Consider the following 24,796-nt stretch of genomic DNA (forward strand, 5'->3'; position numbering starts at 1 on the left):
AGTTGAGGCTAAACAACTTGGAACATCACACACCAAGCGCAAACAGCAGCGCTTCCATTATTGAAAATTTCAATCTCTTTCAGCATGAGATTTTTTTTTTATAGGCTTGGCACGTGTCTAATCATCTGAAAGTAAGCTACAGCCTATTCAAATAACCTTATTTTACTTAAATATATAGTTTTTATTAGACTGATGCATTACAATAGGTAAATGTGAAGGAATAAACTTCTTATCTCCCACATTTCTAGAGGCATCAACACATAATATCATCACGGACAACATTACATTAAAGCCTGTCTTTTGCTGAATTGGTGAGCATTATTTTGTGTACATCTGAGCATAAGCTTCTATGAAACAGCCAAAAGAAAAGAAGCATTTTGCCATAGCTTGAAATTGCTGCTCTAGACTTTACCTACAACTTGCCAAAACCTCTCCGCTCCATCTGGACCATTCCCACACAGACCAGCGCACACTCTGCTATCTAACTCCATATGTGCCTGCCAATCTACAAATTTGTGCAAGAAATCTCCAAGCCATTGAACAAACAATTTCACAGGTTTAAAATTAAAAAAAAGCAACAAATCTTTACCTTGAATCTTGTTTAAACGTCGGGCTGAACATCTCGCAGTCAGAGGACAGTGCAGCATGAGCAAGCCCCAGCCAGTGAATGAAAAAAAAGGGGAGAGAGAGAGAGAGAGAGGAGATGAGGAGGAGAGAGGAACATGTATAACGGGGGGGGGAGGGTACAGCCGCGATAAAACACTGGGGTAGGGCTGAGTTATGAGAAAGCCAAGGGGAGAATCTGTGTGTGTGAAATAATGGAGCTGGTGTTACCATGGAGAAAACAAAGGCGGCGGCGGTGATGAGAGAAAGTTGAGATGTGGGAGAAAGGAATCAGGGTGCAGTGATTTGAAAACAGAAAAGAAGTTCACAGTGTGTGGCTTGGGCTTGTGGGTATTGATACTTTAACGGCGGTGCATGCAGTGGTGGCTCGGGTATGGTTGGGCGTTCCAATCCCGCTCCAGGGCTTCTAGGGCTTGGGAACGTGTCGTCAAAACCGCTAAGATTTCGGGGATTCCTGGCAAATTCCACAATTACACCAATGAACACAGGGGTTATGGTTAATACAAAAGCATCACACAAACTAAGCAATGAAATACTTGTTATTTATTTGTCACAATTCCCTCCGCTCCACGACTTTCTTTCACAAATATAATCCGTCTCGTTTTCCAGTGAACGAACATTAGAGATAGAGGCTTGTCTGGCTTAGCTGTGAGTCTTGCCCGGATACCTCCTCGTTTGCCTCTTTTCGTTTCCCGTAGCGCCCCCTTGTGAGGCCTCCACTGTGCCGCAGGGTTGATTTGAACACGTTCATTGACACAGATACGAGGTTATGGATTATTTGAGCAGCCGGTAAAAAGAAAAAAAAAAAGGATTACTAAAAGAGCCTAGTGTTCAAGTTACAAGAAAATAAACAAAAATATTACTTTTCCTTTCACCACTTCAAAGCTCAGCTCCCCCTATCAATAATGCGGATGCCCCATTGAAGAACAAAGAGTATAGATCACTGGTGTGCACAAGGTCCGTCTCTCTCCCACACCCACGCACACAACACACAGGTGGCTGATGTTATAAAACTCAGAGGGCTGCTGCTGTGAACCGACAAAACAAAAACACTCTAAACCTTTTCCTCATTGATCTATTTGCCCTGGGCTCCGACAACATCCAGAGAAAAACAGGAGATAATGAAATTGTCTGTGAAAGAAGGTCTTGGGAGGATTTTATAAGCATGCAATACAAGACCACGACTGAGCTCTCATTTTGAGGGCTTTCTTGGCCCAAACCACCTCGCCTTTATATACTCAGTTCTTGTACATTTACCATGATGAGCTTTTATTTCTTTATTTTTACGAATAATAGGTAAAGGATTTGTTGTTCTTGTTAGGACATCTTCAGTCGTGCAAAACAGCCCTGTGCATCGTCTAGCTGACGTTTTTTTTTTTTTTTCTTCAGGTAGGTCTGTCTTGCCTATTCCTTTACTGTAACATATTCCCCCAAGCCTAAATCTGTCAGAGCGAGCTTCACTAACAAGCAGGCGCCAGTGCGCTGTCAGAGAATGAGCTAACGAACTGGGTTTCAGTGGGCAATTTTTGGAAACTGTTTTAAAACTAATCCTTTACGTCTAAAAATTACATCAAAGTCACAAATTAAACACATTTTGAGGAAAACATAAGCGTGTTTTACAAGCAGTTGCAACAATATAGTCGATATAGGAAAAGGTATTGGCAAATAGTGATAAAAGGTGATTGAGTAGGCCGCGGTCGTGTTGTATGGACTATGGAAATGTTGAGTCAGAGTAGCCGAGAAAACCAAATTCCAAAAGCAGGGTCACATACAATAAACCTAGACAAAACCAAGTGTAAATTGATACCAAAGCAATCCTGTTACTGTTGAATATTAAGACATGTGCTAGATCTTTAAGTGTCTTGCAGACAGCTTAAACCATATCTTCGATCTCAAGTTTATTCAAGATAAATAAAACATTTTTGTATTTGAATTTTATTTTAGTAGGCACTCCAAATAAACAACTGGCTTTACTATGATGCTTCATAAATATAAGCATTAGTTCTAAGTAGACCAAACAGAGGCATGACTTCAGTTCAGCCTATTATCTATTCAGATTAAAAATCACAATTACAGTTTATTGGTAAAACATAAAAATCATAACAGGGATGGCTTAAAATGAAAGAAAACTAAGCACAAAACAACATTGCATTGCACGGAAAAAAGGCACTTTACATTTGCATATTCAGTTTAACAAGCAGTTATGCGAACAGCAAAAATCGACAAACCGGTAAGTCTTAAAGTCCCATGGAGTCTTTTTGGACACTGCACCCCAACAAAGCATTGGCCGCTTCCACACACTCAGCCAGGCCTGAGGCTGGGGAACAAGAGAAAATAATATAGCAAATTTATGTATCACTTCCACATTTTCAATAAGAAATGAGAGCAAATCAACTGGTAATCAAACGGTAATAACAATTCAATGAAAATAGCAAAGAATGTCTTCATATAGGTATAATAATGTCCTCTGCCGAGAAATTACCATTCTGTGACTGCAGCCACGTCACCGCCTTCATGACCAAAAGCTCCCACTCATCTTTAGCATCAGCTTTGAGACCATGGAGCCAGACCAGAGCCAAAATGGTGGCCCACACTTCTTTCTTTGCCTAAAAACACAAAGCAATATCAAGAAATATGATTTAATAGGAAGACTCCAGACTGTAAAAATTGCCTCTGTCACTAATTGATGCTGTTCAGGAGTATCGAGATTGAGAATTAGCCTATTATTTATAGATTGAATGTCTTTAACAAACTTTCAGAAAACATGTTTACAGGTGTATGTGATAAAAGTGTCAGGTAGCCCATCATAATTTGTTTGACCCAGGGTGTGTGCAGTGTGGAAAGTCGTTTGAGTGGAGAATGTACAGTTTTTGGAGCAGTTAAATGAATGTACTCTATTCTTCTCTCTGTTCCCCATGTAGCAACTCACCGCTGAAGGTTGTCTGTCTTCCAGATCTTTGCTCGTCTTTCCCACGGCTTTGGCCAGAGCCGGCTCTAACTCCCAGCAGCCTGAGGCCTTCTGCAGGGACACCAGCTCCAGCAGAGGGTCCGGCTTTGCTTTGGACTCGGGAGGTGCACACCCTTCGTCCTCATCCTCGTCAAAGTCTACAGCGCCGCATTGCATCACATCTGCACAATCAATATCAAAATCTGGGGGTGGAACTGTTTACATTACCTGTTAATTGATGCTTTTTGTCCCCCAGAATTGTGTTATTTATGAGCCCTCTACCATCACAGCACTCGTAGTCATCATCTTCACATTCATCTACATAGTCATCAAGCATCATTGTAAATACAAAAGATCACTGTTAAGACACACAGACATTTCAGCTTTCATATCCAGTGAGGTCATTTAGCCAATTATTAATTTTCAAGATTCTATGGAATAGCAGAGTCAGGAGGTGAGAGAGGAAAAACTGTTCATGGTCCACATTGCCCAACTGATGCTCAGAGGTAACACCCAGAAACCCGTCTAACAGATTTTTTTTTAACAGAAAGTGTGTTGTTATTTATTTTGTTTCGCTTCTAATTTGATTTATGCAGTGATGCCCTCTAGAGGCAATTTGGTGTAATTTCGGCCCACTACCATTAAAATGTCATTAGTGTCAAAGCCCTAGTACCAAATGATGAGAACTTCATCTTAACTTTACCTGTTAGTTTTCCAATAAAAGCACAACCTTTTGTAATAATATGCTGCCATGGACAATAGATTATCCAGATGTTAATACGTACTCTACTTTTTGAGACTACATTTTGGGAGACTGAACCCTATTTTGGGTGGGGATTCGGCACCTGATAAATGTTTAGGGAAAAAAAGTATTAGCTAAATAGAAGTGCCAATTTACAGTATCTCTCATGGACTGAGGCAGAATGTTCAGTGTTTTGTGAGGAGTTGAATTTGTTTTCATTTGAAGTAAATAATACAGAAATCAAAAGAAAATGCTAAAGGTTTGAACATGTTTTTACTTACAGTCATCAATAACGGGCATACTGCAGAGCATGATGGGCATGGGCATGCTGCAGAACGCCATTTTGGGCATGGGCATGCTGCAGGCCGACATCACTGTGGAGTAATCAGATAAATACATTATCAAGAGCTGAGTTGAGTCTTTCTTCTTTCCAACAGCAAGGGACTGACTGCTCATTAAATTAAAACCTTTGAGATTAAGATGTGTTATTTGAAGTGCATACGACAAGTAACACCACCCATTTCACCAGTACAAGGTTAATTTATTTTTGAGAATTGGTAAATAATTTACTGTGTTTTTCCATCTCGGTGAGATGCAACATAGGAATAGGTCTGACAACAGTCGCCATGCAACCACGCTTAAGGTAAATGAACGAGTCGCTGCACACTCGGATTATGAAACTCTCCTTGTTTCTGTCTCACTTATGTTTTAAACATTTTCAAAAGATTTCCAATTCGCTGGTGTGACATTTGTGCATTTTGTGTTTTGAGAGATTTTTCATAAATAGTATGACCTGTGTTAAAGGAAGATGAGGGACAATCAAAATCTGATTACATCAATGTTGGGGTTTAACCTCTTACCCCCACCTGACCCAAATCGGCTTCATCCAAATCTAAAAGCTTCTCCACTTACAGTGTACTGTAATGCCTCATTTGAAAGCTAAGACTTACACAAATAATCATAACTTTTTGGCACGTGTGTTTTTATAGTGTTTTTGTCTATCTGTTTTTATCACGGTTTTGTCGAATTTCATTGCTTTTTCATTGCTTTTTTTGTTGCTTTTTTGTTGTGTTTTCCTCATGTTTTGGTCCCTTTTTTGCTGAGATTTTGTCAATTTATTGTCAAGTTTTTGTCACGTTTTTGTGTTTTTTGTGGTTTTTTGTTGCTATTTTTCATTGCTTTTCTGTCACATTTTTGTTGTTTTCATTCTCATTTTTGTCACTTTTTCTTTCTTTTTTTTAAGCTTTTCGATTTGGATGAGGCCCAACTGTAGAAAATGCACTAGGTTTAGGCGGGTGTCAAGAGGCTAAAAGTAAATAAAAAATAGGTAATGAATAATAAAATCATCAGTAATCCTTGACTCTTACTTCGTAGAGGGACATCTCTCCGCAGCAGAGGGCCCTGAACGGCTTCGCCGCTGGTTTTGTTCACAGCGATGAACGCAGTGAAGGAGCTGCTCACTCCCGATTGGACGCTCAGGTCAATAATTTTCTTCTTCTTAGAGTCGTCGATTTGTCCTCTGTCGTCCCCCTGCTCCTGCTCCAAAGACCGAATGAGAGAGCGAGCCGCGAGCCTGTGCACTGTGAGCCTGCAGACAAACAGGAGGGGCGAGTCTAGGCCATATACTCACTACTAATAACTGAGTAGTGAGTTATTACTACTCAGTAATAACTCACCATTACTGTTGATGGTGTGGTTAAGGTTGGATAAATAATTCAAAGGTAAAACGTTTTTTTGACCTGCATTTGATTCATCCTTCTAGACAGGATGCTCAAGATGCAAAACTATAGTTGGTTCATAAGAAAATGTTCTCTTAAATTAGTGTTGGGTAACTTTGTGCCTTACCCAGTGTCCTCTGTCGGTTTGAGGCTAAAGTTGAGCTTGTTCTCAGTGGGACGTCCCGCCAGGCTGTACTTCACAGTCACACAGCCCTCTGCTGCCTCTTTATTCTAAACACATCACACCCATTGACTAATGCTGTAAACACAAATGCACAGACTCCTGTAGTAGCACGCTGAGCACCTGTCCTGTGAGCTGGGCGTACAACAGGGATCGTTGGCCCTGGAAAATGGATGTGAGAGAAGGGGACATCACAGTGGCAGACACCCCCTTCGGCAGGTCCCATTTGACTGAGATGTCGACCACAGCCGGCTGCATGGCGAACCGCAGAGACTGGATCACCTGTTGAAGAGAGTTCATAAGAGTCACTGGGGGACGGACTGAATACTTAATACAGTGGTTTTTCCCCCCCGATAATTGCAGTTTAAGTTTTTTTAAGTAAAAATATTAAAGTGGTCATACTTTGGGCTGCATCCGGTCACTTCCTGTGATGAACTGGGCGTGGCCGCCTCCTTCTTTGGCCAAACCATTGATAAGAGCAGTACTTGCTCCTTCACCGATCCCAAAAGAGAAACACCTGCAAGAAAGATGTTGATGTTACTTACAACTTGTACCTACACAAGTGTAGCTTTTTAAGTGCCCAGACTCTGCTAAACTATCATTCATACTAACTTAATACAAACTTGAATAAAGGACCTTTAACTTTTACCTGTGAGAGCCTGAATTGGACTTGACCAGGTTTATGACTTCTTTGGTGTTTTCAACTTCTCCATCAGTGAAGACAAACAGCTACAGAGCACATTTCACATTGTTTTACACTTAAATCTGCACTCATTTATTGTATATTGTCTTAGCTCTGAACACGTGAACACTGATGATGTACACACACCTGTCTGGGCTGGTTGGGGATGCAGCTCTGGCTGTAGATGCGTTTCAGAGGAGCCAGGATCTCAGTGCCTCCCAGATTCGCCTGCATCTTTTCCACCTCTTTCAGAGCCTGCTCCATCGTCTCCTGTTTGTACTCCACACTCTCACTGACAACAGAAAAAACACCCACCAAAGCATGTTTTAAAGTTAAGCAGGTTAATAGGTGTGATGTTGGTTTCTAGTAAATTCATGACATTCTGAAAAGACTATCCAAATGAAACAAAAACTGTCCCAAAGTTCAGTGGCTTCTCTGTTGACGTCAGTTGGTATAAACTCAAAAATGTACAAGATAAAATAAACAAGGTAATGTTTGTAGGGTGCGCTCTTCATGGTTTAAAAAAGGCTCTACAACTAGAGCTTGGGCTGTCATCAGCACAAGTGAAGACACAGGCACAAGTTTCACTTGATGTGAATATGCCACGCCTCATTTGAAAGCCAAGAACATTCAGAATTCAGGTACTGGGGTTTTACCAAAAATATTGACCAAAAATAGACACTCTACAGCAGGGGTGTCAAACTCATTTGGGTTGTGGACTGAAATTCAGCCCCTGTGGCGGGTCACAGGCCGCAAATATTGTAAAGGGCTGTGGCCTAATAAATAGCAACGGCTTAAACTTACTTCACTTTATCAGCCTGTGTCACACGTTTCACAAAGTACTACATAAAGCAATTATTCATTCACTCCACATTCGATGGCGGCAAGTTACTATTGTAGCCAAAGCCGTCCTGGGGCAGACTTACCATTTACCACATGGCTATAATATGCTGTTTTATCCTGATCTCTTATTATGTCAATATCCTCTGCTGGACAGTGTGGAATTCTTTCCTTTTTTAAATTTAAGCTGCCCCCTAGTGGCTGGAGTGAGCATTCTGGTTATTTCTTTTAAAATCCAAAGTCCGGTCACAGGAATGGGCAAGAGACGTACTTTCTTTTTGACATACTCAAAAATCCACGCTCAACAAAGGGCCTACATCACCTCGCGGGCTGCATGTGGCCTTGTGTTTGACACATGTGCTCTACAGTAATGGAAAATATTGTGAACTACAGCAACAACAAAAAATGCAATTGTCAGTTTAAAAATACCTAAAATGTGTTCTGTTCTGAGATCAAGTGTAAAAATATTTACGGGAAGATTTGTTCAAATGTGGATCCGAAACTATAGATGTTAAAAAAGCAGCCCATGGGTAAGCTCTTCAACAGCAGCCGCAGAGTGTCCTGAGAAAAACAAAGGGTGAGAAAGAAGTTCAAAGTCTCACCACTAAAATACAAATCTCATATTCACTGCATACCCTGGCACTGGCAATTCGACTTCCGGATTGGTTTCCATGATCCATGGAGCAGTCCATACTTCCCGATCGATCCAGTAAAAACACAAACTCTCCAGAAGAGGACACAGAGGACATTACATCTTTGGGAAACTCCGGATACAAACTCAACATTACGGCCGGGTCTCCCATCAGAGTTCCTGAAACCAACAGAGAGTTGTTATTTTGTTTGTTCATTTAGAAGTTCTTACTTCATTATGTTTAAGATTATCTTTTTTCTCACTGGTTAGATCTGTTTACACTCAGCTAAAACATGAACTAGACCTGGTTCAGTTCTTCTAATCTAAACATGAGGTAGTTCTAAAAGGTTAAAGTTGTTATTGATCAATAAATTACAAAGGCACAATTGGTCTCGATTACATACGACTTTTGTTTCAGACCAAGTTCTTCTACCATAACACTCCTGACAGTAATATCTCTTGGCACTCCATGGTACGGCTGAAAGATATATCGTTATATCGATGTGTTTTTCACCTAACCCATAGTTATACATTGTAATGATTACTTTTTAACGCAAGATGGCAGTAGATCCTCCACAATGAGGCCAGTGTACAGAGCTGTTTGTTTTTCCTGTGTCCTCACCGGCTTCAGCAGAGGCCTGTCCTGCTTCCACCACTGCTGAGGGCTCATGGGTGTCCTTATAATAGATGAGCAGCTCCACGTCTCTGTCAAACTTGTGTCCTGCTGCCAGCTTCACCTGCAGTCACAGACATAAACATGTATTTATACTTCCAATTGTATACTTTATACAGGCTTTATTAATTCTTTTAAAATGTCAGCATTTACATTACAGAAATAAAGTATATGTTGATGTAAAATGTAAAATGTAAAATGTAAAATGTAAAATGTAAAATGTAAAGTCCTTATTTCTTTTTTGGGGTGAAGGACATGGGAAGTGGGTAGGATATGTAAAAGTGTTCCTACAAATTAACCACTGACCATAAAACATAAAATACCAAAACTAATTTACTCAAAGTTGTTCATAAATAACACATGATATTTAGGACTTTGAAGTAAAGGAAGATTATGTTTTTACTGATGCTGTAGTTTGATCTTGGCTGAGGAACTCCAGAGGGTCCATGGTGCAGCTGGACTCCACTTTGGAGATGGGTCGCGCAGACTGGACTCGGGCCGAAAAAGTCAGATCATAGGGAACCAGGGAAGATGGCACTGACGTCACTGTTACACTGCTGCTTTCTGTTCCTGGAAAATTATTTATTAATCATTATAAATGTGTCCGGAGCTTTGTTATAACATAAATACAATATCAGCAGCTGATTTATCGGATTTTCCGATTTAATGTAGTTTCTCAGTCATCTAGGTTGAACTTCCTGGATGATTAAGACTTGAGATTGTTTTAGTGAATTTAGCAAAGAATGCCTTGTGACTATAAGGAATCACAGAGGAAGGCGATGTCACTGGAATTTGAACAAACAAGACCATTTCATAATCTTTCCATTCATTTAAATCTTCCTCCGTTTCAACACTAGAGTGAAATCTTTTTGAGTTTAAAGATGTACAGGAAACTTCATATAAAGTGTAATGTAAATATGTGAATATGTACATGATTTGAATATATATTGTATATTCGTCAAATTTGTAAAACAAATGCAAATTTGCATGAATTTGTCAGTTATTTATAACTACAAATAAATGAATTCATCAAATCTGACCTGCGGGCTGGTACCGAGGGTTGAGGACAGCGGGGAGACAAAACCTCAGTGCTTCATCGGCCTGAACATCCAGCTCAGTGACATACTCCAGCCTGATGGAGGCGCTCTCTCCTGGAGGCAGACTGCCCACACTCATGGAGAATATATCTGGACTCTGGTCACTCTCCTCCAGTAGAAAGGCCTGCTGACCGGAGCTCAGTGCATCATCGTACTCCTCACGAGCCTGGGAAAGGATTGTTACAAATACATACGGTATATAAAATGTGCCTGTGATGAAGCTGACCAGTTTCAAGTTATGGACCAAACAAAAGGAGCACTGAGTCCTCATACAAATGTTAACTCACCTCAAGAAAATCAACATTAAAGCCAAAATGTTCAATTTTGACTAGTATTTCTCACCCATTAGCAGATGCCACATTTTTTGTTTTTTTTCTGCTCATCAACTGTATATGAATGTCATTTATAGATGCCATATGCACAGCTTATTTTCTACTGTTCCCATTCCCATGTTGGCCATTTTAGTGTAAACTAGTGTAATTTGATGGGGAGCAGATGGGGAGCAGTTGTGCTCCCCATCATGGCTTGGTGGTTGCACTGTGCTGTTCACGTTCCACTCTTCACTTACTTGTTTTTTCTCCTTCACCTCCGCCACAATAAGCGTCTCTCCGACTTTGGCGCTGAAATGGCAGACGGCGGCTTCACTGGACATGGGAAAAACGAACACTGCCTCGATGGGTTTCTCCTCCTTGTTTTGATAGAGCAGCGTCGATACCACTGTAGCCACATGGTCCTTCACGTCCACCTGCACCTCCACGCTCTGCAGAGGCACTGGCACAACCACAAGCAGCTTCATGTTATGAAAGAAACATGTAATGACCGTGACATTAGTAAACTATTATTCCTGGGACAAGTCAGGATTGAAACAAGAAATAACAAATTGTTTCCATCAACTATTCAGACATGCACACACAAAACTATTCAAACACATATTCATACTTGTCTGGTCAGCCACACTTCACACTTAAGAACAGAACGCAGGAGTGGTTGACTGGCCAGACTACATTCTTACAACACTGTGTACACAGACACCGGAGGAAAGGTGGGTTGAGTGTCTTGCCCAATGACAGTGGTGGGAACAAGGATGGGCCAACTCACAAACCTTTGGGTTCATGAACGACCGCTCTATCAACGACTTCTGCACCACAGATTTCCTAAAGTCTTATTGGGACTATATTGTATCACAGTACATACATTTGTCTAAATTTGACCATGGGCAATAACATCTCGATATGCCAGTATTTTCTCTTTGTTTCTATCGTCTCCCACTAAAATATGTGCAGTAGTATGTTTCTTTGCACTAATTTGTACATTTTACTATGACTGATGTGTATATTGATTCCTTATTAAAGTATTATTCCTTGTATAAGTTGCCTTTATTCTGTATTACCTCATTGCATTTGAAAGTCAGTGGTTCTCAAACTTTTCACACCAAGTACTAACACAGGGAAAGATTTGACCATATTCAGTTGCACTGGATCTAACCTTTGTCCAGGGGAGGGGAACCAGTTCCTTTGCTTCCTTTTTTAATTCATTGTACACAAGATACATTCATTATATTATTATTTACATTGTTCAACCTTGATCGCATATTGTATTATTATTATTATCATTTTTTTTAAGCCTTTATTTTACCAGGAAAGTCCCATTGAGATTAAAAACCTCTTTTTCAAGGGAGTCCTGGCTAAGAGGCAGCAAGAGTTACAAATAACAAATCTCAAGATAATAACTACATACACATTATAAAAAACAGTTACAAAGTAAAAAGGTCGACTCAAGTGCTCTCAATCTGGACTTAAAACCGTTTGGGAAAACCAGGAAGCCTGGGTGAATGTCGTGTGAGTGGTTGGTGGTGGTCGGAGGGGCCGATGGCACAGACTGGTTGCATCGCTTCTGTCAGTATATCCCAGGGCAGCTGTGGCTACAACAGTAGCTTACCACCACTGAGTATGGAGTGAATGAACCACCAGCGGTATATGTACCACAGTATGATCAACATTGGTCTTTACTACTGTGCCCTTATTCAGGTTTGAATCTGGCCAAGAGCGAGCAAAGAGATGTGGTGGTACTTCCTCAAAGTAATCTCCAGTATATTCATGTTTTTTCCCCTTGGCTTTAAATAAATATGAAATGAAAAGATTCTTACCAGGCTGCTTCTGGGGCGTCATCAATCCACAACAGCAGTTCACCATTTTTACTTTCCTTTTTATTTATTTCCTATGCGTGGAAAAAACTGTAAACAAGAAACAATCCTTTGATAACTCACAGAGAGGCAACAAAATCAGACTATTTAAAAATGTGTGACTTTACTGAATAACTAAAATAATGAGAAACTGGACCTATGTCTGAGTTTAGGCTGATGTTGAAATGCTCTATGAAGGCGTCAGTCTAAAGAACAGATGAATACACTATGGACTAAACACTGAACCTGAATCATGTAGTCACGACTGTGTGTGAGATTAGTAAACGCATGGTCATGGTCATACCTTTGGAGAGAAGGCACTGAGTGACTGTGGACGGTCTTCTGGTCCAGAGCTGATCCTCGAGCAAGTGCGGAAATGACACGCCCACAAACAAACGCAGCTGTTCCGGAATGCTTCATACTGTACATCATGTGATAAACCCAGAGGCGGGCCGTACTCATTTACTATTACTCAAGTATATGTACTTAAGTATAACCTGTTGATGTACTTATTTGAGTAGTTTTACGGTATAGTACATTTTACTTCTATTTGAGTAATATCTTAAAGTAGCCTCTTTCTTGGGTTACTCACAGGAAACTAGCAGGTCCTTTTCACCTCTTTTTTTTTTTTTTTTTTTTTAAGTTCAAAACAAAGTCTTATTTGAGACTGTGATCGACCCTGGGCCAATGGCTCTGGGCCGAACTGTACGTGTTAATACCATGATGCCGGAGAAAGTGAAAGTAAACTGACAGGTTTCCAGGGCCGTGCAGTCAGAGGGCAACAGAGGGGCAGGGGCTCAAAAATCAAACTAGCTTTCAGCACTATGAGGCTGATAATAAAGAGCGATCTGAAGCACAATTGCTGGGTTGCAGGATCTAGAATATGATGATGTCATCGGACCCAACGGGGGGGCAGAAGCCAGTTTTTCCTATTAACAGCATTACACTTTCACAAGTCGTACCAAAAAGAAAATATATGAATTAAAAAAATATCATTAATATCAGTCACTGGGTACATGATCTCTCTGTACAAGACCAAAAATTTCCTCAAAAACAAAATAATTGTTTCTCTATATAATAGTATAGGCCTTTAGGATGTTGTGATGTCACCTGCAGGTGCAAGGTACAGAAATCGCTGTTCTTAGCATTATTTTTTAGAAGACCAGGCATAGGCGCCATTTTGGACATGTTGTCTTTATTTGGAGGCTGTTCAGAATTAAAATCACACCTACAGTTTGTATTCAAATGAAAATAATCCTAATTACAACTAAACTAAACACAAAGCAGCAATACATGGCACAGCATTTAAGGCACATTCATTTTCATAAGCAGTTCTGTAAACACTTGACTGAGAAGCAAAAATCAACTGGCAAGTGTTAAATTCCCAAGGCGTTTTTCTGCACACTGCACCCCAACAGAGAATTGGCTGCTTCCACACACTCAGCCAGACCCGAGGCTGAAAAACAAGAGGAAATATCTTCAACATCTGTAAGAAATTAGGGCAAATCAACTGGTATAAAAATGTCCAAATTACCATTCTGTGACTGCAGCCACGTCACCGCCTTTATGACCAAAAGCTCCCACTCATCTTTAGCTTCACCTTTGAGACCATGGAGCCAGACCAGAGCCAGAATGGTGGCCCACACGTCTTTCTTTGCCTTAAAACACAAAGCAATATCAAGAAACATGATTTAATATACTGCAAAATTGTCTCTCAATTGCTATGCAACCTGTGATAAGTGATGCTGCCCAGGAGAACCTAGATTGAGAATTAGCCTATTGTGTATTTTCTAGATCAAGTCTTTGACTGTATCAAAATGTCTACAATAAACTTTCAGAAAACATGTTGCTCCAGTGTGGAGTGTAGAAAGTCGTTTGAGTGGAGAAGTTGATATTGTCAATGTACAGTTTTTGGAGCAGTTAAGCTAAATGTCCTTTATTCTATATCTTCTATTCCAGATATAGTTACAACTCACAGCTGAAGGTTGTTTGTCTTCCAGATCTTTGCTCGTCTTTCCCACGGCCTCGGCCAGAGCCGATTCTAACTCCCAGCAGCCAGAGGCCTTCTGCAGGGACACCAGCTCCAGCAGAGGGTCCCGCTTTGCTTTAGGCTCAGGAGGTGCACACTCTTCATAATCATTGCCACAGTCTGCAGCACTAACTGTATTTGATGCAAATACAAAAGACCACCATTAAGACACAGACATTTCAGCTTTAATATAGTGCGAGGTCATTTAGCCAATTATTCACTTTCAAGATGTTGTGCAATTGCAGAGTCAGGAGGTGTAAGAATAAAAACTGTTTATGGTCCACATTGCCACCTGATCCTAAGAGGTAAACCCAGAAACCCGTGTGAGATTTCTTTTTAAATAACAGAATTGTGTTTTTTTGTTTTTGCTAATAATTGAAGCTGTGATACCCTCTAGCGGTCATGTGGTGCAGCTGATTATAGGTCTGAGCCCTCTACCACTAAAATGTCATTACTGTAAAGCCCTAATACCAAACGTCAGTCTGTAAGTCCTTTCATAGATTATATTGCATATTGTATACACAGTACTTACTTCCCTTTGGGGCACAAGCCATTGGACGTATAGGAGCCCCCACTAGAAGAACACACAATATTATTAATGACAAAAGCATAATACTATTCAATCAGGATCAACTAATCAATGCTTTCAGTTACAGCACATCACTGTCAGTGGTACGGGACCCATTTGCCAGGAGTATAATTAACTAAACCTCCAACACCCGCCAAAGATTTAGACTCAGAATCTGATTTCAGTTCAGAGAGGCGTGACCCGAGTTTGTCTCCTCCTGCTAATGCTAATGTGTGGTGTCATTATGTGATTATGTTGCAACTTTTAGGGGGGAGTTTCACGTTTTTAAAATGTGTTCCATTGTTCCAGGCCCAAATATAGATGATGATTTAATTAAATCGCTTACCACTGCGGGGCGCAGGAGCTAAACGGCCTGTGAAAAAATACATACTGTACTTGCATTGCCTCTGCCCCAGTCCTCTTTGTTATAAGTACACAGTATACAATAATTAGTGTGTACAATAATAAGTATACATTTCAGTTGTTTTATAGTTTAACCTGAAAACAACCTGAGCCTCAGCTGAACTGAATCTTGTTTTTTTTATCAATATATATATTTTTTTTAATATATATCATTATTATTATGTTTTGTCAGTTAATTATAGACACTTTTGCTTGAATGATGATAACTTGATCTTGTAATTATCTGTTAGTTTTCTCATTAAAGCATAACTTTTTTGTAACAATATGCTGCAACAGACAATAGATTATCCACAGATGCTGATACTTACTTTTCTTTTTGAGACTCAATTTTGGGAGACTGAACCCTTTTTTGGTTCTGGATTTGGCACCTGACAAAAATATGAAAAAGTATTAGCTAAATAGTTAACTTGTGCCAATATACAGTATCTCTGGGGCAGAATATTTTGTGAGAAGTCTTGTTGAGAATTTGTTTTAATTAAAGTAAATACAGTGGGAGGAAAAAGTATGTGATCCATTTAGAATTCCTCACATTTCTGTATAAATTGGTCTTCAGATGTGGTCTGATCTTTATTTAATAGTCAGTGAGTAAACAGTGTCTGCTTAAACTAATACCGCCTCAATAGTTAGAATTTATCAGGTTTTTATTGGACATAACATGTAAACATTCACAGAATAAAATATGCGTATGCATTTATACCTTTATATAGCCTACTGATTTTGTTCATTCATTAGGGGGCAATATTGGGGGGGTTAGATTAAATTGTTCTGAAGATTGGAGCTGCAATTTTGTACATTTGACTCTTCGGATTTGTATTGACAAAATTCACTTGATTTGCTGCCGTCATTGGTCTAAATGGGATTTAGCCGGAACACGCGGTTTGGAATGGTTCAGTCTTGACCCAATTGAACCCAATTGAGATGCTGTGGTATTACCTCAAGAAAGCTATTCACACAAGACATCCCAGGAAACTCGCTGAACTGCAACAGTTTTGTAAAGAGCAATGGTCCAAGATTCATCCTGATCGTTGTGCACATCTAATCTGCAACTACAGGAAACGTCTGGATGAAGTTATTGCGGCCAAACAAGAACAGCTATTTAATCCAAGAGTTCATTTACTTTTTCCATCCTGTCCTTCTATGTTATGGCCAATAAAAATGTGATAACATGTAATTGTTTGGGTGGTGTTAGTTTAAGAGGACACTGTATTAATTATTGTTTTGTTAGCCGACAGCAGGATCACACTCTGGAAACGGTAGGTAGATGACATACTGGAAAACCAGACCACCTCAACACACCGGACCACACCGGAATCATAAAATCTACCCAAGAAGAGGAATCTGACAACTCCATAGCTTTTCTGGACCTAAAAATTCATCACCAAGAGGACGGCAGCATACACATCAAAATACACAGGAAACCCTCACACACGGACAAATATCTGATATGGACTTCGGAACACCCAGCAGCTCACAAGCTCTCAGTACGTTGTACAACAGGGCAAACATCACTACAGACACACTGGACAGGGAGGAAGAAGAGGCTCCCATTCAAGACACACTCACACATTGTCAGTATCCACAATAGGCAATTGAAAATAGGAGAAAACAGGCACAAGACACTGAAAAATAACAAGGGAAAAAGGGGAGGAGGACACAAAAAGAACAAAAAACAGCATGTGTCACTTTACCACACATCAGAGGGGTCACAGAGCACATACAAACCATGAGGAAACACAACATAAACACTCCAGTCAAACCACACACAAAACTCAGACATTTGTTAGTCAGACCCAAAGACTCCATCCACCAGGACCAGAAATGTGATGTCAACAAGCACTGCAAGAAAATCTCAAATCAGCCATATCGGATCAAAGAGGGAAAACCACATCATGAAATGAAGAACCGCTGCGGGATCAGAGAAGCCATCGAGATCTGGAAACATGCACAAACATCTATGAACCGGGACGACGGAGCGTACACCTTATCCCACACCTGGGAAGGTGTCCTGGAGAAGGCGCCAGTCAGTAGTAAGCTCTCCCTACTGAGTGGAAAATCCATGTAAGCTGCCCACGACACGTCACCTCCACAACCAAGTGACGCTTCTGAGGAAGATCACAGGAAGTGATCGAAAGTAGTAAAGCAGGTAAATAAACCTTCCGTCTTACTAAAAGAACAAAACAGTAATAGTCTAATGGAATTACAAAGACTGTTTACTCATTCTTGTGATTTTAGTAAAGATCAGGCCACATTTTATGAGCAATTTAGGAAGAAATGTAAGAAGTTCCTAAGGGTTCACATACTTTTCCTTCCACTGTAATGCAAGTGTCAAAAGACAATACTAAAGCTTTGAACTGTAGGACTTGTTTTTAACTTACTGGCCTCAAGAACGCACATGTTGCTGTCCGCCATCATCCCCATGGGCATGCTGCAGGCCGCCATTCGGGGCATGGGCATGCTGCAGGCCATCATCACTGCGGGGTAATCAGATAAATACTCTCGTTGGTTGAATCTTTCTACTTTTCAACAGCAAGGCATTGTGTTTATTAAATTAAAACCTTTGAGATTGAGATGTGTTAAATAGTTAGTTAAGTTATTTTTGAGATTTGGTGAAATAATTTACCGTGTTTTCCACAGTTTTAAGCTGTGACATAAGAAAAGGTAAACATCTCACCATGCAACATATTTTACATGAGGGAAATGAGCGAGTTGCTGCACACTTGGATTATGGAACTCGCCCTGTTCCTGTGTCACTTATTTTTTAGAAAAAAACAAAACAGATCTAAAAAAAATGCATAGAACACTTCTTCATAAAATGTCTAACATCTAACTTGTGTAACATTTGTGAATTTTGTCCTTTGAGAATGAAAAAAAATAATAATAATATGGTGACCTTTGTTAAATGGACATGAGAGACAGGCTAAATCTGATAATATAACTTGTTGGGTGGAAAAGTAAATGAAATACACTATGACCAATAAAATCATCAAGCATTGAAAGAACGCGTAATCCTTGACATACTGCGTCTCTTACTTGGCACAGGGACGTCTCTCCGCAGCAGAGGGCCCTGAATGGCTTCGCCGCTGGTTTTGTTCACAGCGATGAACGCAGTGAAGGAGCTGCTCACTCCCGATTGGACGCTCAGGTCAATAATTTTCTTCTTCTTAGAGTCGTCGATTTGTCCTCTGTCGTCCCCCTGCTCCTGCTCCATAGACCGAATGAGAGAGCGAGCCGCGAGCCTGTGCACTGTGAGCCTGCAGACAAACAGGAGGGGAGAGTCTAGGCCATATACTCACCACTAATAACTGAGAAGTGAGTTATTACTACTCAGTAATAACTCACTATTACTGTTGATGGTATGGTTAAGGTTGGATAAATAATTCAAAGGTAAAACGTTTTTTTGACCTGCATTTTTTTTTTTTTTAATGGTTTATTTGGTAGGGACAGTGCAAGTTAATGAACAAGCCACACCGGATTGTAGCCTTAGGCTAATTTTCATCCGTCGTCCCCCATGCGCACTCTCAAACACACTCTCATACATCCTGGCCTATTGTACATGTTTTTAGTGGTAGGGGAAACCGGAGTACCCGGAGGAAACCTACGCAGACACGGGGAGAACATGCAAACTCCACACAGAAAGGCCCCGTCCTTGGTGGGAATCGAACCCAGACCTTCTAGCTGTGAAGCACAAGCACTAACCGCTGTGCTACCGTGCCATTTGACTCATCCTTCTAGACAGGATGCTCAAGATGCAAAACTATAGTTGGTTCATAAGAAAATGTTCTCTTAAATTAGTGTTGGGTAACTTTGTGCCTTACCCAGTGTCCTCTGTCGGTTTGAGGCTAAAGTTGAGCTTGTTCTCAGTGGGACGTCCCGCCAGGCTGTACTTCACAGTCACACAGCCCTCTGCTGCCTCTTTATTCTAAACACATCACACCCGTTGACTAATGCTGTAAACACAAATGCACAGACTCCTGTAGTAGCGCGCTGAGCACCTGTCCTGTGAGCTGGGCGTACAACAGGGATCGTTGGCCCTGGAAAATGGATGTGAGAGGAGGGGACATCACAGTGGCAGACACCCCCTTCGGCAGGTCCCATTTGACCGAGATGTCGACCACAGCCGGCTGCATGGCGAACCGCAGAGACTGGATCACCTGTTGAAGAGAGTTAATAAGAGTCATTATTAACTTCCCTTTGGGGTCAAGTAAAATTGCATTTTATGTCATTGGGGGACGGATTACTTTTTTAATGGATCAGTATTGTATGATTAATACAGTGGTCTTCCCCCCTCCCCGAAAATGTCAGTTTATTTGTTTGAAATGAATACTTTTTCATAATTTTTATGTTATATATATGTTATATATGTTAAATGTAATATACATTTGTGGGGGCTATTGGAATAGGGGGAACATCAATGAAAAAAGGTTGGATTAAGAAAAGTTTGACTTTGGGCTTGAAGGTTGTCATACTTTGGGCTGCATCCGGTCACTTCCTGTGATGAACTGGGCGTGGCCGCCTCCTTCTTTGGCCAAACCATTGATAAGAGCAGTACTTGCTCCTTCACCGATCCCAAAAGAGAAACACCTGCAAGAAAGAAGATTTTGATGTTACTGACTACTTTTGCTTACCAAGTGTAGCTTTTTTAAGTGCCCAGACTCAGACTGCTAAATTATTTTACTACTAACTAATACTAACAGACTGTGAACCGGGGCGAGGGGGTGAACCAACTTTCCCACACCTGGCACACAGTTCTGAAGAAGTCGGACTGCAGATGGCACTGTCAGCAGGAAGACAGTGTCAAAAACTGTGTCAATCAGCTGACCAGTGTTTTAACAGTTTTATTCAGAGTTATTATTCACCAAAACTAGTCACAGCAAATACACAAACTAACCTAGCTATAAGAACAAAAGTAGCATCATTCTTAGAAGACCTAATAAACCTAATTGAACTATTTATACTAACTTAATACAAACTTGAATAAAGGACCTTTAACTTTTACCTGTGAGAGGCTGAATTGGACTTGACCAGGTTTTTAACTTCTTTGGTGTTTCCAACTTCTCCATCAGTGAAGACAAACAGCTACAGAGCACATTTCACATTGTTTTACACTTAAATCTGCACTCATTTATTGTATATTGTCTTAGCTCTGAACACGTGAACACTGATGATGTACACACACCTGTCTGGGCTGGTTGGGGATGCAGCTCTGGCTGTAGATGCGTTTCAGAGGAGCCAGGATCTCAGTGCCTCCCAGATTCGCCTGCATCTTTTCCACCTCTTTCAGAGCCTGCTCCATCGTCTCCTGTTTGTACTCCACACTCTCACTGACAAAAGAAAAAACACCCACCAAAGCATGTTTTAAAGTTAAGCAGGTTAATAGGTGTGATGTTGGTTTCTAGTAAATTCATGACATTCTGAAAAGACTATCCAAATGAAACAAAAACTGTCCCAAAGTTCAGTGGCTTCTCTGTTGATGTCAGTTGGTAAAAACTCAAAAATGTACAAGATAAAATAAACAAGGTAATGTTTGTAGGGTGCGCTCTTCATGGTTTAAAAAAGGCTCTACAACTAGAGCTTGGGCTGCCATCAGCACAAGTGAAGACACAGGCACAAGTTTCACTTGATGTGAATATGCCACGCTTCATTTGAAAGCCAAGAACATTCAGAGGTCAGGTACTGGGGTTTTACCAAAAATATTGACAAAAGGGAAATCTTTACAGTAATGGAAAATATTGTGAACTACAGCAACAACAAAATGCAATTGTCAGTTTAAAAATATCTGAGATCAAGTGTAAAAAAACATTTACGGGAAGATTTGTTCAAATCTGGATCCGAAACTGTAGATGTTAAAAAAGCAGCCCATGGGTAAGCTCTTCAACAGCAGCAGCAGAGTGTCCTGAGAAAAACAAAGGGTGAGAAAAAAGTTCCAACACCTACCACTAAAATATAGATCTCATATTCACTGCATACCCTGGCACTGGTAATTCGACCTCCGGACATACTTCCCGATCGATCCAGTAGAAACACAAACTCTCCAGAAGAGGACACAGAGGACATTACATCTTTGGGAAACTCCGGATACAAACTCAACATTACGGCCGGGTCTCCCATCAGAGTTCCTGAAACCAACAAAGAGTTATTATTTTGTTTGTTCATTCAGACGTTCTTACTTCATTATGTTTAAGATTATCTTATTGCTCACTGGTTAGATCTTTACACTCAGCTAACATGAATTAGACCGTTTCAGTTCTCCTTATCTAAGCAAGAGGTAGTTCTAAGACGGCCAATAATTTTTCTGAGGTTTAAATAATTACTGATCCAAATGGATTGATTTTTGTTTCAGACCAAGTTCTTTTCCCATATACCTCCTGACAGTAATTTCTCTTGGCACTCCACTGCAATGATTCATAATTAACGCTAGATGGCAGTAGATCCTGCACAATGAGGCCAGTGTACAGAGCTGTTTGTGTCCTCACCGGCTTCAGCAGAGGCCTGTCCCGCCTCCACCACTGCTGAGGGCTCATGGGTGTCCTTATAATAGATGAGCAGCTCCACATCTCTGTCAAACTTGTGTCCTGCTGCCAGCTTCACCTGCAGTCAAAGACATAAACATGTATTTGTACTTCCAATTGTATACTTTATTCAGGCTTTATAAATGCTGAAGGACATAAGAAATGAAGATAAGTAAAGAGTAAAGTAAAGATATGTAAAAGTGTCCCTACAAATGAAGCACTGGTTATAAAACCTGAAATACAAATATTAATTTACTCAAAGTTGTATTTAAAATCTTCAATAACACATGCTATTTAGGACCTTGAAGTAAAGTAAGGTCCTAAAGTAAAGTAGTTTTTACCGATGCTGTAGTTTGATCTTGGCTGAGGAACTCCAGAGGGTCCATGGTGCAGCTGGACTCCACTTTGGAGATGGGTCGCGCAGACTGGACTCGGGCCAAAAAAGTCAGATCATAGGGAACCAGGGAAGATGGCACTGACGTCACTGTGACACTGCTGCTTTCTGTTCCTGGAAAATTATTTATTTATCAATTTTCAGCACAGCCTCGTCATCATAAATGTGTCCGAAGCTTTGTTATTACATAAATACAATATGAGCAGCCGCTTTATCTGATTTTCCATGGTTTTAATTCTCAGTCATCTAGGTTGAACTTCCTGAATGACCAAGACTTCACATTGTTTTGGTGAATTTGGCAAAGAATGCCTTGTGACTATGAGAAAGCACAGAGGAAGGCGATGTCACTGTTTGAACAGACACGACCATATGATTATCTTTCTATTCTTTTTTATCTTCCTCTGTTTCAACACGAGAGTGAAATCTTTTTGAGTTTAAAGATGTACAGGAAACTTCATATAAAGTGTAATGTAAATATGTGAATATGTACATGATTTGAATATATATTGTATATTTGTCAAATTTGTAAAACAAATGCAAATTTGCATGAATTTTTAATTTATTTATAACAACAAATAAATGAATTCATCAAATCTGACCTGCGGGCTGGTACCGAGGGTTGAGGACAGCGGGAAGACAAAACCTCAGTGCTTCATCGGCCTGAACATCCAGCTCAGTGACATACTCCAGCCTGATGGAGGCGCTCTCTCCTGGAGGCAGACTGCCCACACTCATGGAGAAAATATCTGGACTCTGGTCACTCTCCTCCAGTAGAAAGGCCTGCTGACCGGAGCTCAGTGCATCATCGTACTCCTCACGAGCCTGGGAAAGGATTGTTACAAATACATACGGTATATAAAATGTGCCTGTGATGAAGCTGACCAGTTTCAAGTTATGGACCAAACAAAAGGAGCACTGAGTCCTCATACAAATGTTAACTCACCTCAAGAAAATCAACATTAAAGCCAAAATGTTCCATTTTGACTAGTATTTCTCACCCATTAGCAGATGCCACATTTTTTTTTTTTTTTCTGCTCAACAACTGTATATGAATGTTATTTATAGATGCCATATGTGCAGTTTATTTTCTACTGTTCCCATTCCCATGTTGGCCATTTTAGTGTAAACTAGTGTAATTTGCAGTTGTGCTCCCCATCATGGCTTGGTGGTTGCACTGAGCTGTTCACATTCCACTCTTCACTTACTTGTTTTTTCTCCTTCACCTCCGCCACAATAAGCGTCTCTCCGACTTTGGCGCTGAAATGGCAGACGGCGGCTTCACTGGACATGGGAAAAACGAACACTGCCTCGATGGGTTTCTCCTCCTTGTTTTGATAGAGCAGCGTCGATACCACTGTAGCCACATGGTCCTTCACGTCCACCTGCACCTCCACGCTCTGCAGAGGCACTGGCACAACCACAAGCAGCTTCATGTTATGAAAGAAACATGTAATGACCGTGACATTAGTAAACTATTAATCCTGGGACAAGTCTGGATTGAAACAAGAAATGACAAATTGTTTCCATCAAGGAACTATTCAAACACATATTCATACTTGTCTGGTCAGTCACACTTCACACATTAGAACAGAACGCAGGAGTGGTCGACTGGCCAGACTACATTCTTACAACACTGTGTACACAGACACCGGAGGAAAGTTGGGTTGAGTGTCTTGCCCAATGACAGTGGTGGGAACAAGGATGGGCCAACTCACAAACCTTTGGGTTCATGAACGACCGCTCTATCAACGACTTCTGCACCAGAGATTTCCTAAAGTATTATTGGGACTATATTGTATTAAAAGTATTATTCCTTTTATAAGTTGCCTTTATTCTGTACTACCTCATTGCACTTGAAAGCCAGTGGTTCTCAAACTTTTCACACCAAGTACTAACACAGGGAAAGATTTGACCATATTCAGAAGCGCCGGATCTGAACCAGGGGAGGGGAACCAGTTTCTTTGCTTTTTAATTCATTGTACATATTGATACATTCATTATATTATTTACATCGTACATCCTTGATTGCATATTTTATAACTATTTGCACCATGTCTTTTTAGGAGCTGCTGACAAGTGAATTTTCTCCGTTTTGAGGTCAGTACTTTTATCTTAACCCATTTCTCTTCCCTTTAATGCCATTAAAAGAAGGGCCAACACTATATCTTTACTACTATGCCCGTATTCAGGTTTGAATCTGGCCAAGAGCGAGCAAAGAGATGAAGATGTGGTGGTACTTCCTCAAAGTAATCTCCAGTATATTCATGTATTTTTCCCTTGGCTTTAAATAACTATGAAATGAGGTTCTTACCAGGCTGCTTCTGGGGCGTCATCAATCCACAACAGCAGTTCACCATTTTTGCTTTCCTTTCTATTTCCTGTGCGTGGAAAAAACTGCAAATAAGAAACAATCCTTTGATAACTCACAGAGAGGCAACAAAATCACAGAGAGGCAACAATTTAAAAAGTAGTGACTTTACTTAATCTAATTAGTCTAAAGAACAGGTTGCCACGACTGTGAATCTTGAAGAAGGCACTGAGTGTCGCTGACTGTGG

General features: G+C 40.5%; 4 protein-coding genes across 8 annotated transcripts in view; all 4 read right to left on the minus strand.

Moving 5' to 3' along the window:
• The window catches only part of rap1gap2a (RAP1 GTPase activating protein 2a), a 101,428-nt gene extending 100,732 nt beyond the window's left edge, over positions 1-696 (minus strand). For all 4 annotated transcript variants that reach the window (XM_079558246.1, XM_079558244.1, XM_079558245.1 and 1 more), the window contains exon 1: positions 590-696. In XM_079558246.1, the coding sequence (XP_079414372.1) occupies positions 590-621 (32 nt within the window). In that variant the 5' untranslated portion in view covers positions 622-696. The remainder of the gene's footprint in view (positions 1-589) is intronic.
• Positions 697-1,497: 801 nt separating this feature from the next.
• LOC306964500 (von Willebrand factor A domain-containing protein 5A-like) lies at positions 1,498-3,896 on the minus strand. 2 transcript variants are annotated; one of them, XM_079558519.1, is made up of 4 exons: positions 3,554-3,896; positions 3,107-3,230; positions 2,853-2,941; positions 1,498-1,652 (listed from the first exon to the last, which is right to left on the minus strand). In XM_079558519.1, the coding sequence occupies exons 1-3, from the start codon at positions 3,746-3,748 to the stop codon at positions 2,862-2,864; spliced, it is 399 nt and encodes a 132-aa protein (XP_079414645.1). In that variant the 5' UTR covers positions 3,749-3,896; the 3' UTR covers positions 1,498-1,652; positions 2,853-2,861. The 2 variants fall into 2 exon arrangements, with proteins under 2 accessions (XP_079414645.1, XP_079414646.1); XM_079558520.1 differs by having other exon boundaries at positions 1,516-1,649.
• Positions 3,897-4,449: 553 nt separating this feature from the next.
• LOC306964324 (von Willebrand factor A domain-containing protein 5A-like) lies at positions 4,450-12,366 on the minus strand. Its single transcript, XM_079558315.1, has 14 exons — positions 12,282-12,366; positions 10,704-10,906; positions 10,079-10,301; positions 9,442-9,608; positions 8,988-9,102; positions 8,370-8,545; positions 8,207-8,295; positions 7,042-7,186; positions 6,862-6,941; positions 6,615-6,729; positions 6,336-6,494; positions 6,159-6,262; positions 5,681-5,901; positions 4,450-4,687 (listed from the first exon to the last, which is right to left on the minus strand). The coding sequence occupies exons 1-14, from the start codon at positions 12,325-12,327 to the stop codon at positions 4,587-4,589; spliced, it is 1,944 nt and encodes a 647-aa protein (XP_079414441.1). The 5' UTR covers positions 12,328-12,366; the 3' UTR covers positions 4,450-4,586.
• Positions 12,367-13,631: 1,265 nt separating this feature from the next.
• LOC306964462 (von Willebrand factor A domain-containing protein 5A-like) lies at positions 13,632-24,679 on the minus strand. The gene is made up of 18 exons (XM_079558460.1): positions 24,552-24,679; positions 23,446-23,648; positions 22,840-23,062; positions 22,188-22,354; positions 21,811-21,925; positions 21,305-21,453; positions 21,142-21,230; positions 20,514-20,658; positions 20,334-20,413; positions 19,804-19,918; positions 19,330-19,488; positions 19,153-19,256; positions 18,368-18,588; positions 17,713-17,808; positions 15,599-15,705; positions 14,294-14,488; positions 13,852-13,975; positions 13,632-13,773 (listed from the first exon to the last, which is right to left on the minus strand). The coding sequence occupies exons 1-18, from the start codon at positions 24,595-24,597 to the stop codon at positions 13,694-13,696; spliced, it is 2,418 nt and encodes an 805-aa protein (XP_079414586.1). The 5' UTR covers positions 24,598-24,679; the 3' UTR covers positions 13,632-13,693.
• Between the last annotated feature and the right edge of the window lie 117 nt (positions 24,680-24,796).

This window comes from Gobius niger (assembly GCF_951799975.1).
Source record: "Gobius niger genome assembly, chromosome: 1".
Classification (NCBI taxonomy): Eukaryota; Metazoa; Chordata; class Actinopteri; order Gobiiformes; family Gobiidae; genus Gobius; species Gobius niger.